The following is a 16,372-nucleotide window of genomic DNA, read 5'->3' as shown; positions in this document are numbered from 1 at the left end:
CTCGGCAATGGGTACTTATTCTTTATTGTAACCTTGTTCAGCTGCCTGTAATCCACACAGAGTTGCATACTCCCATCCTTCTTCTTTACCAGTAACACTGGAGCACCCCACGGAGAGACACTTGGTCGTATGAAATTCTTTCCCAACAAATCCTCTAACTGAGACTTTAGCTCGTTCATCTCTAACGGTGACATCCTATAAGGAACACTTGAGATTGGTCCTACCCCAGGCACCAATTCAATAGCAAACTCAACCTCTCGGTTAGGTGGAAACTCATCAATATCATTGGGAAACACTTCCGGAAACTCACACACAACCAGAATCTGTTCCAACCTTTGATCATCACCCGAAACGCCCGCGGTTAACAACATGATACCCTGACATTCGGTTCCAGAACAGTTCACCATCATCGAATTCAAGTAATAATTATTTACCACGACCGGCCCTTCAGTATCTTCCGGCATAAAGTACACCGACTTTGTAGAACAATCAAGCAGAACATGGTTCTTAGATAACCAGTCCAATCCCAAGATAAGATCAAGACCGATCATCGGCAAGCAGACTAAATTATGAACAAAATCACGCTGCTTGAACCTAAAGGAAATTTCCGGGCATCCTAGCCTAGTTACAATGGCTTCATGGGTAGCATTGTACACTCTTAGATCATAACCTAAGGTTACAATCTCCAATCCTAACTCATGGGCCTTTATCAAATGCAATGAATGAATGTGATGCTCCCGAATCAAATAAAGCATTTAAAGTTTGACCAGCCATTTCACAGTTACCTCGAATGAGTGTCTCATATCCCTCAGCTCCTACAGCTGAAGTGGTGAACACCCGACCAGTCTGTTGTGCTTTCCCAGCACCTTGTTTCTGCTTCTCAGGACAATTTGCGGCTTTATGCCCCGCCTTTCCACAATTGTAGCACAAACCCCATCCGGCCTTGCATAGTGCTCCCGGATGGTGACTTCCACACCTAGTACAAGCTTGATCATTCTGAGGCTGCTTCCCATACCTTTTTCCTTGGGAGTTGTTGTTGCTGGGCCTCTTGAAAGAGCTTCCCCTCTTGAAAGACGGACCTCTAGGTGCAAAGCTCTTCCCTTGGTTCTGTAGGAATGATCCCTTGTGACTTCTTCTCTCAGCGGCTGCCTTCTTCACACACTCTTCAGCAACCCTATACTTGTTTACCATCACAGAGAAAGTTCTGACCTCTATTGGTCCCTGAGCTCTATTTCCGTCGTTGCCACGATTGTTCATCTGTTGCCCAAGAGCTTCAGCAGTGGCTTGCATCGCAGCAGCCACGTTCTCCAACGCAGTCATAAGGTTTACCGGGTTATTAGAGTTATTCTCTGATGCACGAACATTCGTACGACCTCTCACACTACCTCTACCACGTCCACGAGGCGCCATCTGGTTCCTATACACACCAAACAATCGATATTAAGTTGATTAGTCTCAATATCGGAAGTCTAGTGCTTCAAAGTCCCAAATGCATGCTCATGAACGTTTATGCCAATTATATCAAGCAGATATACTAATAGCACATAACACACACACAGAGAATGCACAGAAGCATAGTCAGTCCATCCCTCAGGCTCTACAGAAACGAACGGCTCTGATACCATAATGTAACACCCTACCATACAGAGTCTTATGCTTAAGTCATAATTCAGAGATGACAAGGTATTACGACCTCTAAAATAAAAATTTAGTACGTATAGTAGTATGAATGATTGATTATAACTAGGAGCCTTTGTAGAAAAAGGGGTATACAAAAATCGCAACTCGAAAGCGCAACACTCCGATCGATAACGTAACGAACAAGGATAAACCAACGCGAGATTATATATATACAAAAGAGTGTCAAAAACAGGAATATCAAGACTCAAAATCCGGCTGCGAAGATAACCGGTCCGAGCATAGCAATATATACATATGATAAAATAAGGAAAACCCCAAAGGGACACAAATACATAAAACCTATTCTCCAAAATCTCCCAGAAGAGGAGTCATCACAGTTTGTATTATTTAATGGAGATAAAAGTATCTAAGCAAAACGTATAAACCAAAACATAGCCCCGAGAACAAGGATCTTCGCAATCTAGAAGTCTCCAGCATGCCTCAACGGGAAACCTCACGTCCTGCATCTGAAAACCATAAAATCCGCATGGGTGAGAACTAGAGGTCCCCAGCATGGTAACAGCTTCCGCATATATAATACATAATAATGGAGGAAAGCCAAAGGCAATCCTAAAACTTTCTCCCGATAATATCAAAGCTTATAAACAGGCTAAACCATGAAAGGGCATCTGACTAAAGATTCTTCAGTCTAACTAATACTTCCCTTTCCAATTCCTTCTCACTCCCAACTACCAGCAGGAGTATAATGTAGCAAACACAGTTATGTCAAACAAGGAATATACAATTAGGAACAAGTAAGGCATTTAGACAATTAGCAAGTAATATGCAGTCACATAGGCAATCTCAAACAATTCATATAGTATGCATATGATGAATGCCTGTCCCTAGTGGCTGATGATATCATCTTGTCGGTTATAGAGCCAACCCCGACAAGTCCTGGTCGCTAACCATTGGACTGTCCCTCTGTCACGCATCCCCAACTCGAGTTATACTCGTTATAAACTTGATCATAATCATGATCTATATCCATCACCCTCACTGGTGAAAACCAGCCAATATTCATAGCATACACAGCTATTCCGGCTCACGGTTCAATCCAGAACCAGCCAATATTCATAGCATACACAGCCATTCCGGCTCACGGTTAAATCCATAACCAGCCACCCGGCTCACGGTTAAATCCATAACCAGCCACTTCATTAACAATTATAGCCTTTCGACCCATGGCATAACAAGCACTTCCACCACCATCCTCCGCACCTCACATAATCATCTTTGATCCTCATTGATCATTCATTTCCTTTTTCCCTTGCTTCACTCGCAAGTTACCTCATTCACTAGCCCCTCTTTAATAACAAGGCATGTCATAATGATTTAAGACATAAATGGTGAGATCGATGGCTTAGAAGTATGAGATTTGGCTTTTAAAACTCAAAAATCAACTTTGGGATGAAAACAGGGCCACGCGTACGCGCACTCCACGCGCACGCGTGGTTGGCCTCAAAAACTCATCGACGCGCAAGCGTCATGCACGCTAACGCGTGGATTAAAAATTTGCCAATCGACGCGCACGCGTCAACCACGCGTACGCGTGGGTGTTCTCGTGCCCCAGGCACAACACTGGCACAGTTCTAGCATAACTCTCTGGAAAATGGTTGGGCATTGGGTGCAGCACAATCGGCGTGCCCGCGCACATCACGCGCACGCGTGGATGGCATTTTCTGGAAGAACGGCGCGTACGCGCCAAGTGCGCCTACGCGCGAGGGGTCATTCTGCTAAAAATTTTCTAAGTTAAAAGGCTGCAGAATTCACAGATTTAAACCCCAATCTTCCAACGGACATAACTTTCTCAATTTAAATCATTTTTCACCCGTTCTTCGAACGGCATGGACATCCCGAATCCAATTTTATTTCTAAATAGATTTGGCACAAAACAGAGATCCGTAGTCCAAGTTATATCCCGTCAAAGTATGCCCAAAAACCATGTTTTTCATAAAAACCACAAAGTGCCATTTTCAAACAGGCCATTTTCAACTCTTTTCAAAACCAATCAAAACATGCCAATTTCATCCCTTTTCTTTGAAATCAATCAATATATATCAAATACATCAAGCCTCCCCAACTCACACATTGATATATCAAATTCAACATCAAGCCTCCTCAACTCACACATTGACACATTACCACAATTTACAAAATCACTATCCCATCATTCTAGCCCACTTCACCCAAGTGGCTCAAACTCAAACACATTGACATATCATATACTCTCCCTCATGCCAATTTTCAACAACACCAATCCCAATAAATCATCATGGTACACAATTAATATCATACTCACCATCAACATGGTTCAACCCACAATTCAACCATAACCAGTCATCAAGCATATATCACAACATGCATATTTCTCATACATCATACCACCAAGGCATCATTAATCATCATCACATATATGACCACATCATATATATCAACAATTTAACAACATCAACAATTCAATGCCTATTTTAGGGCCTCTAGCCTAAGTATTTCCTACCACATTACATATTAGATACGGGAAACCGAAACCATACCTTAGCCGATTTTCCAAGCTCAACTGGAGCACTTCCAAATCACTTATCCACAAGCTCTCAAGGCCTCAACACCTCCAAGAACAGATTTTTCACCACCAAATCCCTTTTTAAGCTTTTCAATATCACCAATCAAGCTCCAATATTCACACATACACAACCTAAGCCACAATCATCATACCCATACACAACATCTCAATACCCAAACATCATAGAACAACAAATTAAACTAGGGTTGAGAATCTTACCACACCCAAGGTCCAAGGAGACAAGATTAACCTTCTCCTTCAAGAGAGTTGGGTCCTATAACATCAAAGAGCCCAAAATCTCAACATTTTTGCTCATAAAACTCGAAAACAAGGCTGGAATTTCGAAGAGCAAAACGTGGCTTACCTCAAGATTAATTGTATGGGTTTTGTAGAGCTCTCCGCGGTGAACGCGTGGCCGCAAACGGAGCGGCAATCGGAGCTCTAGATCAAAAGTTATGGTGGTTTGAAGATCAAGTGAGAGAAAGAACTTGAGAGAGTGTTCTTCCCTCCATGGCCTCCATTTTCAGCATGTGAGTGTGTTTAGTGAGGAGAGAGAATGCTGAAAACTAGGGTTTTGGTCTAGTTATGTTGGGCCAAGGGCCCACTTTGGGTCCGGTTGGCCCGATTTGGCCCGTTCGGTCCAATCTTGGTCCGATTTCTAGAAAATTGGTACCGAAATTCTCGTCTCAATCTCCTCTATCATATTTAGCCACAAAAATCATATTTTGGACTTTCTAGAATAAATTCTCATTTATGGGTTAATTAGTCGTTAATTAACCGGGTTTTACAATTAGGGATGGTTCAACTTGCTTCTTGTATTCGTCATGTCTTAATGGAGTCAACACAATTTTCACTCCATCCTTGAAGAAGGAATATGTATTGTTGAATTCGTCATGAATAGCACGACAATCATATTGTCAAAGGCGTTCTAGCAACAAGTGACACGCGTCCATTGGAATGATATCATACCATACTTCATCTTTATATTTACTCCCAATTGAGAATTGAATGCAATATCGCCTTGCCACTTTGACCTCATTCCCTTTTCTCAACCACTGTAACTTATAAGGACAAGGATATTCCTCAGTTGGAATCTTCAATTCCTCCACCATATAAGTTGCAACAACATTCTTACAACTTATGGAGTCAATAATAACTTTGCACACCTTTGCTTGCATAGTGCACCTTGTGTGAAAAATGTTATGACAGAGCCAGCGTTCGTCTTCAGTTAGCATGGGAGCGTTCAAAATATGGTGAACCACCAAAGCTTCACCACAATCTATTGGAACCTCCTCTTCGGCATCATACTCAATCTCATTTTTCTTCTCAAACTCTTCACTTGGCTCTTCGTGGTTTTCTTCTTCAAGTAGAGTGATAACTCTTCAATTTGGGCAATCAGCAGTAATATGCCCAAATTCTTGACACTTGAAACACCTTCTATTAGATTCAGTAGCGCAAGAAGAGTTGTGCTCCTTATTGGTTGGTGAACATTTTAAAAGACTTACTTTAGAGGATTGGTGGGGAGTCCATTTTTGCTTTGGAAAATTAACCGCACCCTTCTCTTTTGAGAAGCGATTGTTCTTCTTCTGTGTTATCTGCTTTTTAACCTTCAAAGCTAGTCTTATAACATCGTCCAATGTCCAAAATGGTTGTAGTTGAACAATGTTTGCAATGTCTTCATTAAGCCCTCCGAGATAGCGAACAGTTGTCTGTTCTTCAGGTTCTTGGATATCACACTTTATTTGAAGCTCTTTAAACTCCATAGTGTATTCTTTCACAGTCAATAATTTTTGTTTTAAATTGTGAAATTTGATGAAGACTTCTTGCCTGTAGTGCTCTGGAAGGAACTTTTTCCTTAGTTCACGGTGCATTTTATCACATGTCTTGATCTTACTCCATCCTTCTCTTTCTTGTTGACGCTTGAGATTCTCCCACCATACTAATGCGTGCTTCTTTAACTTGATTACTACAAGCTTCACGCGCTTGTCATCCGAAATGTCTTTTAACTCGAACACTCTTTTCACTGTGTAAAGCCAATCGATGAAATCATATGGTTGGAGTCTTCCTTCAAACTCAGGAACATCAATTTTGATTCCTAAGTCTTAGCTTTCTTGTTGTTATGTCGTGCTCTTCGTGTGGACAAATCTTCAAAGATAGAAGAATAATAAAATGGATTTGCATTATTCTCTTTGCTAGAAGAACTGTCTTCACTCTGCTTGCCATGATTATTTTGAGCGACTTCATATTTTGTAAGTTGCTTTTGCAACTTCTTAACTTGACGGCGTAATTCCTCCATTTCAATCTCTTGAATAGTTCTACACTTTGTGGACATCTTTTACTTCTATTCAATGATGTTGATGCTTTGGCACCAATGTTATTATAAGAGATGATGCACAACAATGATGCGAATGTACCAATGATCATAATGATGGGAAGGTACGAAAGAAAATCACTAACAGAAAAGGTACCAAAAGAAGAGAAAAGAACGATATTACCTGGAACTCGCAACAGACAACCTACACTGACGACAACTCATGCTGGGAGCATCGCACTGAAGACCCATACCCATAAACGAAATAAAATTTCACTGGAGTAAGGCAAGGACCGACCTTGCTCTGATATCAAACTGACGCTGGGATATCGTTTGTCTCACCAATCTTGGCAAGGTTAACAACCCCACTATGGTGAAAATAGCGAAAAACCCACCTTGGTTGACCAAGTCAAGGATATATCCATTTACTCTTAAAAGAGCCTATAAGAGATAAGTGTAATGCTTATAATATAAGAAGTGTTTATTACTCAAATCATGTGACAAAAAGAATATATAGACTTATTTATAGTAGTAAAAGGAGGAGAACCTTTAAGTATTAGACGATGTAGAACTAATTCATATGCATACTATAATAACATAACTAAATTTTACTACCTCAACTAGTATTTGTAATGACCTAATAGATGCTCCTGCGTCAAATAGCTTAGCTTTAATTTGTACCAGTATTATACAACTGGAGAATTCTTCAGGTAAACCCTCACAAATAGCTTCTATATGATTTTTATTGGTAATTGAATATCCAATTGTAACTAATTGATCCACGATCTTCTTTATTTGAGACAAGTATTTTGTGATTTTGAGGTTCCTTTTTTCATTATCTTTAACTGATTCTGTAGTTGTTTAATCTTGGTTTGGAAAATTTTACTAAATTAAATCTGTAATTTTTGCCAAATTTCTAGTCCTGTAGTGCAGTGAGCAATTCGATTCTTGAATTTAGAATCAACAGAGGCCATCAACCAAGAACAAATATTGTATTCTTGTTATATCTATTTAGTATATTTTGTTGAAATTTTTCTAGTAGCTTGAGCTTCATCCGAATTAAATTAAGAAGGGACTTTGTCTTTTTGAAAATGGTCTTCAAGGTTCTATCCCATAATATTGAAGAGCACTTGCTGCTGCCAAGTGACGTAATTGACTTTATAGAGTTTATCCAAAATAGGAAAAAGAAAGTTCTTTTGATTGATTTAGAATACCATAGATCGATCCTGCTCTTTATACCATGTCAAGCTGATTCAAGGTTGCGAAATAGAGAGCTAATGCCCTTGAAAATTGAGTTAACTTGTAACGCAAAGAGAGAGTGGAGAGAGAGTGAAATGAAACTGTATTAACATTATTGTTATAACCTACAATTTTTTTATAATACATCAATGTCTCATTTATACTAGTTAAGACTATTAATCTATCTTGTTACTTGTATTAGTCTCCACAATTTTTAATAATTGTTTATAAGGATATTTTAATATATATAATATAATATTTTTTTAGAAAGAAAGAAAAATTAATGCTAACCCATAGATTATATGTGGCATTTTTTTACTTGTCTATTTTATTTATCATATTGATATGTATTAATTAATCACTATTATGATAGAAATAGATCACATAGTCTGTCAGGAGCCTACAGCCTGATCTAAATTGGTCTGTTATAAAATAGGCTAAGACTTAGGCTATTATAAAGTCTTAATATGTTAATAAACTAGGTCCAAACTCACTGATTAGCTTTATTGGCTATCAGACCTGCTTGAATCTATTAAAACATAAATAAATATATAAATAATGATAATATTAGGAGACAAAAAAATAACCCAAACTTATTTTGTTTAGTATTAATTAATTTGACAATAATTAATAAATATTAAATAAGATAAATTTTGACTATTTTTGATAAAAAACCCCTAATATTACTATTTTCAGAAAATGAAAATAATTTTTCTAGGGAATACTTGACTATTACACTATATATAGGACCCCCAAAAGCTGATATATACTAAAGAAAATGCTTTAGAAACTTGAAAGGACAGAAACGATTCGCGTCTCTTGAGAACACAGGATCATATTCACATCTAAATTAAAATGCTTACTATAACAAGTTAAGGTATGTTATCTAACTTCAAATTTTATACTTGTTAGATCTAAATTGACTTGATCATAGAAATCTCTTGTAACTTGTTACAAATAGATAGATTATTAGTAAATTAATATAATTAGAATCCATACTTACCCGTGGTCCGTGGATTATATTATAATCGAAAACTGAATTTCTTTTCATCATGTCTAATAATCAAAATACGAGGGCCCTTGCCTTGAAGTTCTTAGTTCTAAAGCGAAAGATGCTTTTGACAATTTTGTGTGTGTGTAATTATTTAATTGAATTGATGCTTTTCAAATTAAACCAGCATGACAAGTTCGTTTAACTCTTATTATTATTAGCCTTTCGCTCTTTAATTTCTATTTTAGATATACTTAAAATTTTTTTATAATATAAAATTGGCTTTTTGGTTTTTATTTTAATTTTTAAAATTTTAATTTATTCATTTTAACTTAGTAAAAGGATATCTTAAACAAAGCGAATATACGTGTATCTTTCATTTTCATATATATAGTCAAAGACACGATAAAAAGGTTGACTTGGTGTTTTGTGAAGTGTCAGTTTAATTTTAATTTTCATTGTTGAATAGCGATAGCCGATAAGTACTAGTAAACGATGACCATCATGAATAGTAGTGTTTTTCAATCGAAAATATTTGTTATTTTATTTAATATTTATTAATTATTACGATAATTATTAAACAAGATAATTTTTAGCTGTTTTTTTTTTATTTCTCTACCATTACCACCGTTTTCAATATACAAGATGTTGTGCTTGATGAAACGGCTTCCACACACGACCCAATTTGCAAATATTAAGATAGGGAAGATAAAAATTAGTGCCACAAATAAATTAGAGTAAAGTATTATTTTTGTTCAACGTTTGGAGTAAATTTTATTTGTGTCTCTAATGTTTAAATCATTTTATTTGTATTTTTAACGTTTGTAAAAGTAATTCAATGTTATTCTGCCGTCAATTACACATCATAAACGTTTTATTTTGACTTTTAAAAATGTCTTCTTTATTTGAAGTTAGAATACAAATATTTGGGATAGAATCGATAATCTACTCCGGAAAATAGCTCCTCAAAAGTTGAAACTAATTCTTACAATATTTACATAATTCACTTTTTTAGGGATATAATTGAATCTAAACATAAATAATAGGTATAATATTAAAATCGAACACATTCAAGTGAGACTTAATTGAGAATGAATACATTTAAGTGAGAATAATTGAAAAATATAATCTGATTTGTTAGTATAATTAATAGTAGGATAACATTGAATCACTTTTATAAACGTTAGGGATACAAATATTAGGACGATTTAAATGTTAAGAACACAAATAGGACTTATCCCAAACGTTAGAGACAAAAACGATACTTTACTCAATAAATTATTTTAATTCGATTAGTAGGTATATAACTAATTAATTAACTATACATGTTGATTACAGCGGCATTACATATAAGTTTGAAGAATTAGTATAGGGAGAATATTTTAAGGAGGAACAAACAATATGGAGCAGAGAGTATGCGTAATACTAATATTAATTAATATCATAAAATATGCCTCACCTAATATTGTAAGCTAGTACCAAAAGTGAAAAGAAACCTAATCCTAAACGGAAGTGAATGCATGAGAATTAAGTTGGAACACAAGAAAAAGAGAGGAATCAAAGGGAGCAGCTGAGGGAGGTTGAAGAATCATTGCCTTTAGAAGTTTCCACGAACTAACTAACCACACAGAATTGCTCCAATTTTGATTTATTCACGCGCCTCAAAACCTCTCTCTCTCTCTCACGCACACACAAACACAAAGCAACCGCGTCTTGCATGTTTTCTGTGTTCTTACGGAAGCACCCAAACACGCGTTAATTATTTAGTGACCATACTACTCTTCTTAGCTTCTTGCCGGGTTACTTGCGGTTAATTTTGTTGACTATTTAAACGCGCTTTTCCACTAGTTATAGCCTCTTTATAAGCACCATTTCTCCCCTCATTTGTCATAAACCAAACACACCTTAATTATTAATAGTTATTATTCTTTCCTACAAATCATCAGAAAACCATGTCTGCGAACCAGCCACAGCTCAATGGAGCCTACTACGGCCCCGCCATCCCCCCTTCTAAATCCTACCACCGTCCGGGACGCGGCGGTGGCGGTCTCCTCGGCTGCTGCTGCGGCTGCATCTTCAGCCTCATCTTCAAGCTTATCCTCAGCATCGTCATCATCATCGGCATCGCCATCTTCATCTTCTGGCTCATCGTTCGCCCCAACGTCGTTAAGGTCCACGTCACCGACGCGTCCCTTACCCAATTCAACTACAGCGGCAACACCTTAAATTACAATCTTGCCCTCAACTTCTCCATCCGAAACCCAAACAAGAAGCTCGGCATCTACTACGACTATATCGAAGCCAGAGCGCTGTTTCAGGATTCTAGGTTTGACTCTGACCTCTTGCCTACCTTCTACCAGGGGCACAAGAACACTACCGTGCTGGCCCACGTGTTCGAGGGCCAGCAGGTGGTGCCTCTTAGCACCGACCAGGTTTCCGAGCTAAACAAGGAGAAAAGCAAAGGAGTTTATGATATCCGAGTGAAATTGTATTTGAAGGTGAGATTTAAGCTTGGTGCAATCAAGACCAAGAAGGTCAAGCCAAGGGTTACCTGCGACTTGCAGGTACCTTTGACTTCTTCCAAAGGTGTTTCCTCTTCTGATATCTTTCAGACCACCAAGTGCGATTGGAGTCGCTGATTGATTTATTAATTACTTTTATGCTTTTGTTTAGGAAAATGCTATATCAGTAGGTATATACTGTAGACAATTAAATTATTAACTGCAGTTAAACGCAAATGATCTTTTCGTTTAAAAGCAGTTATTGATGTAGTTGTCCAGTCTATAGTTGTTAATATAGCATTTTTCTTTTCTGCATGTTTATGCGTTTGGCAGTGTTGCCTTGTGTTTTTCGTCTTCTTGTTTTTTAGACGGGATATTTGTTCATTGTTTATTTGGACATAGCTATACATTATAGTCATACACCTTGACTTATTCAAGGATTTTGTTACACTATGTACGTTTATTTTATTTTATTTTTCATATCCTCCGGTTCCATTCAGTGGAGAGGATTTTTGACATTATTATACATTTATCTTGTTATTATTTGTGAATAAATAAATAAATAAAATATGAATATCCCCTCGGTCTTACGTAGATTAGTTAGTTCTCTGGTTTCTCAAGTTGTCTGTTAGCCATGTGAAAATATATTGTTAACGTAATTGTGCCGTTATCTTAATCTTTACAAGGTCACATATCACAATGAAATCACATTTTCTATCCTTTTCTCCAATCGCGCTAATGAGAAAGATTCAATTCTAAAAGGAAAAGTTTAGGGGACCAGCAATTTTTGTGATTATTAGCCATCACCTAGCCATCAATGATGATTTGATGGTGTGAGATTGGTGTGAGATTTCATCCAATGGCTCACCTTCCTCTGCTGGTTACATGCTAGCCAAAATTCAATAAAACTGCTGCCCCCTAGCATTCCTCATTCTGAAAATATCCAAACAGGATCGGAGCAAGATTAATAATACGTAGTATTATATAATGCATTAATGCTACAGAAGCGCAGGTCAGTAATAAGTATAGCGGTATTCACACGATATATATATATATTTTTTTTTGCAGTCAGCTAGTACCCAAGTAGGTACCAGCTACCTTAGAACAATTTTTAAAATTATTAAAAAGTAAAATTTTTTATTTTTAAAAATAGAATTTTAAATTTGTAACCATTTCTAACAAATAAAATTTTAAATTTTTAAAAATAGAATTTTAAATTTATAATTACTTCATTAATGTGAAACTCCATCTCATTCCTTCTCATCGTGTCACGGTATCTCGTCTTCAACTGCTCAACACACTGCTATTATATTCTCCACCACAACTTTTCTGTGTACTGTGCAGGATTCACCTGCATTGAAGTATCCAAGTTTAATAAAAAAATATTTCAATTTAATAGTAAAAATATTTCAATGTAAAAAAAACATGTAATTAAAAATCTAAAATTTAACAAAAAAACATCCATTATAAATTTTTTATTTGTTTATGGAAATTTTTCAGTGGAAGATATTACAAGCTTCCATAATATATTTTATTAGTGCCAATTTGTAAAACTTCCCTAAATTATTAACAAAATCTCTCACTGCTATTAGAAGACTCTCAACCTAATCAATACTAAAAATATTCCAACCCAAATAAATGTTAGCCCATAATAAAAATAAAAAAAAACATTTAAAAGAGGGATTTGAGCGAGAGAGGGAGAGGACCTCAATGAAACCCTAAAATCTCGAAGTCATTGCCTTCGTCATTCATATCTTTGCCGCCGATGTCTCCTCCGTCAACATGTCGCCAGTAGAGTTATGAATGGCGGACGAGATAATCGTAGAGCCTCTGAATTCGTTGACCTCTGGACATAATATTTTAGTGACGATTCCATTCAGATTGTTTCGATAATGCTTTACATATTTTGCTTCTGCATCATCTTCCACCGCCGGTTGTGCCGCTGGTTCTGCTTTTCCTTCGGCAGCTTGAAGCACTCAGAGTGTGATTTGGGCGCATATTCAGTGGTGCTAGCTGAGGAGATCAAGAAGGCAAGCTAGCGAGAGTCTCTGAAAGCTTCGATTGAAACTACGTTCAAAGCTATCAAATTTCATGGAACTATTTTTCATGTCGTGTGAGTTTATTACAATGAGGATTTATTCCTAATTTTTCTTGTGCTTTGCTTTCTTCAATTCTTCAATTTTTTTTAAAGATATTAGTTTTTGTGATAATTTGATGATATAGTTTGGCAAAGGTATATACAAATCCCACTTCTTATATTCTAATATACTCTTCTCTTTTGTAAATATTGTAAAACCTGGTTAATTTATGGTTAATTAACCATAAATTAAAATATATTCTAGAAAGTGAGGAATGAGGTTTTTATGGTTTAATGTGGTAGAGAAATTTAAAACGAGAATCTTGATACCAATTTTAAAGAAAACGGCCCAAGATTAGGGCTAACGGGCCAACCGAACCCAAGTTGGGTACAAGGGCCCAGCCAAGCCTCATTTATTAATGAGAGCTCAGCTCTCTTCTCCCCAAAACAACACACACACGCTGCACAAAGAAAGGAAAAGGGGGAAGATTGAAAACCCTTGTTCCTATTCACTTCCAACTTCCATGGTTGATAATTTTTTATCTGGAGCTCCGATTGATGCACCGTTTGCGGTCACGCCGCGACCGCGGCGTCGAGCTCTACAAAACCCATACAAGCAATCTTGAGGTAAGCCATGTTTTCTTCTTCAAATTCTTACCCTTGATTTTCGAATTTCTTAGGCAAAATGTTGAGATTTTGAGCTCCTTTGTATTATAGGATCTAATAATTAGCTTGAGGGGAAGGCTTGTTCTTACTTCCTTGATCCTTGGGTAAGGTAAGAGACCTCAAAATCTAGTAAGAATGTTGAATTTGAGGTATTGGGTATTGAGTTATTGTGTTTTAATGTGATATTATGGCTTAAGCTTTATGTATATGTGTATTGGAGCTTGATTGGTGGTTTTGAAAAGCATGGAAAGGAAATTGGTGCTTGGAGATCTGTTATTGAGGCTTTGAGAACCTTGAAAGGTGGAAATCTAAGTGTTCCGGGTGGAACGAAAATTGGCCAATGTATGATTTCGGTTTCCTGTATCTAAAATGTAATGTGGTTGTGAAAACGTAGGCTAGTAACCCTAGAATAGGACTTTGGAATGTTGATGTAATTGTTGGATAATCTGGGTTGAGTTGATTATGTATGAATGATGATGGAATTATCTGTGAGTGGTTGCATTGGTTGATAATGTATGAACTTAGTGGCTTGTGACATGTTGAGATATTTAATGAATGAATTGGATTGTGATGGATATATGGTTTGATGTGTTTGGTTGATGAAAAGGTTAAAGCTCTTGTGATGAGCATGTTTTTGGAGTATGATATTGATATGTGAAAATATATGGTGATTGATTGTTGTTTTGGAAATTGAGAGAGGAAAGAATAAATATAGAATTGAGTTATAGAATGTTGATTTTGATATGAGATTTGGTTAAATATGGTAGAATTGGTGGGTTGAAGATTAAAAAGGGGTTTGGAAATGCTTGAGCTTGGAATGGTTGAGTTTTGGGTTGATTTTTGTATGGATTGGCAATTGTATGTTTGAAAATAGGAAGTTTATGAGTGATAAATCATTATTTTATAGTTTATCTTGTGCTCAATTGAATGGTTTTTATCAACTATTTACCCACTTATTCATACTAATTGCATGGTTTTACATTTGCCTTCCTAATTATGTGCTTTGATTGAAAACATGCTTCTTTGGCCTTAAGTTTCCTATGTTTAATCCTCTCTTATTACCATTAGATGCCTTGATATGTGTTTTAAGTGATTTCAGAGATTACAAGGCAGGAATGGCTCAGAGGATGGAAAGGAAGCATGCAAAAGTGGAAGGAATACAATAAGTTGGAGAAATTGCTAAGCTGTCCAACCTGACCTCTTCGCACTCAAATGGCTATAACTTTAGCTACAGAGATCCAAACAACGTGGTTCCAATTGCGTTGGAAAGCTAACGTCCGGGGCTTCGATTTGATATATAATTTGCCAAAGCTGCCTCGACGCCAGGTGACGCGAACGCGTGACCTGGCAGGAACGCAACCTGTGCGGCCGCGTCACTTTTTCGCGACCTGTACGGACCAGAAAGCGCTGGAAGTGACTTCTAGGCTGTTTCTGACCCAGTTTTTGGCCCAGAGAACACAGATTAGAGGCTATAAAGTGGAGAAAATGCATCCATTCATAATTATGCTCTCATAATTCACTTTTCATATTTTTAGATGTAGTTTTTAGTGAGAGAGGTTTTCTTCTCTCTCTCTTAGGATTAGGATTAGAATTAGGATTAGGATTTAGGACTTCTCTTAGTTTTAAGAGTGATTCTCAATCCAGGTTCTTGTATTTATTTATTTTTCAATGTTCCATGTTTAGATTGATCTCCTTAATTAATGTTATTTGAGATATTTCAGATTGATGATTACTGTCTTTTATTTATATAAATAATTTGGATTTTCCTGTTTCCCTTTTGGCTTTGGTTGAATAATTGGTGACTCTAGAGTTATCAAACTCATTGTTGATTGAAAATTAGATTTCTTCATTTCATTAATTCATATTCCAATAACTCTGGCCTTTTCCAAGGAAAGACTAGGACTTGAGGAATCAGAATTAATTTATCCACTTAACTTACCTTCATAGTTAGAGATTAACAAAGTGGGAGAAAAATCCAATTCTCATCATAATTGATAAGGATAACTAGGATAGGACCTCCAGTTCTTGCACCTTGCCAAGAGTTTATTTTACAGTCATTCATTTACTTTTATTGCTTTGAAAATATACCTGTGCCCATTGTCCAACTAACCTTTTACCTTAATCCAAAACCCCAAACACACTTTTTCATAACCAATAATAAGAACATACCTCCCTGCAATTCCTTGAGAAGACGACCCGAGATTTAAATACTCGGTTATCAATTTTAAAGGGGTTTGTTACTTGTGATAACCAAAACGTTTGTATGAAGGGATTTCTGTCGGTTTAGAGATTATATCTACAACGCGACTATTTTTATGAAATTCTTTACTGGCAAAAATCCTAA

At 36.7% G+C, this 16,372-nt stretch overlaps 1 protein-coding gene across 1 annotated transcript; it reads left to right on the top strand.

Moving 5' to 3' along the window:
- Positions 1-10,645: 10,645 nt before the first annotated feature.
- Positions 10,646-11,861, top strand: LOC107494114 (NDR1/HIN1-like protein 10). The gene has a single exon (XM_016115143.3). The coding sequence runs from the start codon at positions 10,737-10,739 to the stop codon at positions 11,421-11,423; it is 687 nt and encodes a 228-aa protein (XP_015970629.1). The 5' UTR covers positions 10,646-10,736; the 3' UTR covers positions 11,424-11,861.
- Positions 11,862-16,372: the final 4,511 nt, after the last annotated feature.

This window comes from Arachis duranensis, chromosome 6 (genome assembly GCF_000817695.3).
Source record: "Arachis duranensis cultivar V14167 chromosome 6, aradu.V14167.gnm2.J7QH, whole genome shotgun sequence".
Taxonomy (NCBI): Eukaryota; Viridiplantae; Streptophyta; class Magnoliopsida; order Fabales; family Fabaceae; genus Arachis; species Arachis duranensis.
Note: the sequence above shows the minus strand (reverse complement) of the source record. Positions and strands in the feature narration are given on the sequence as shown.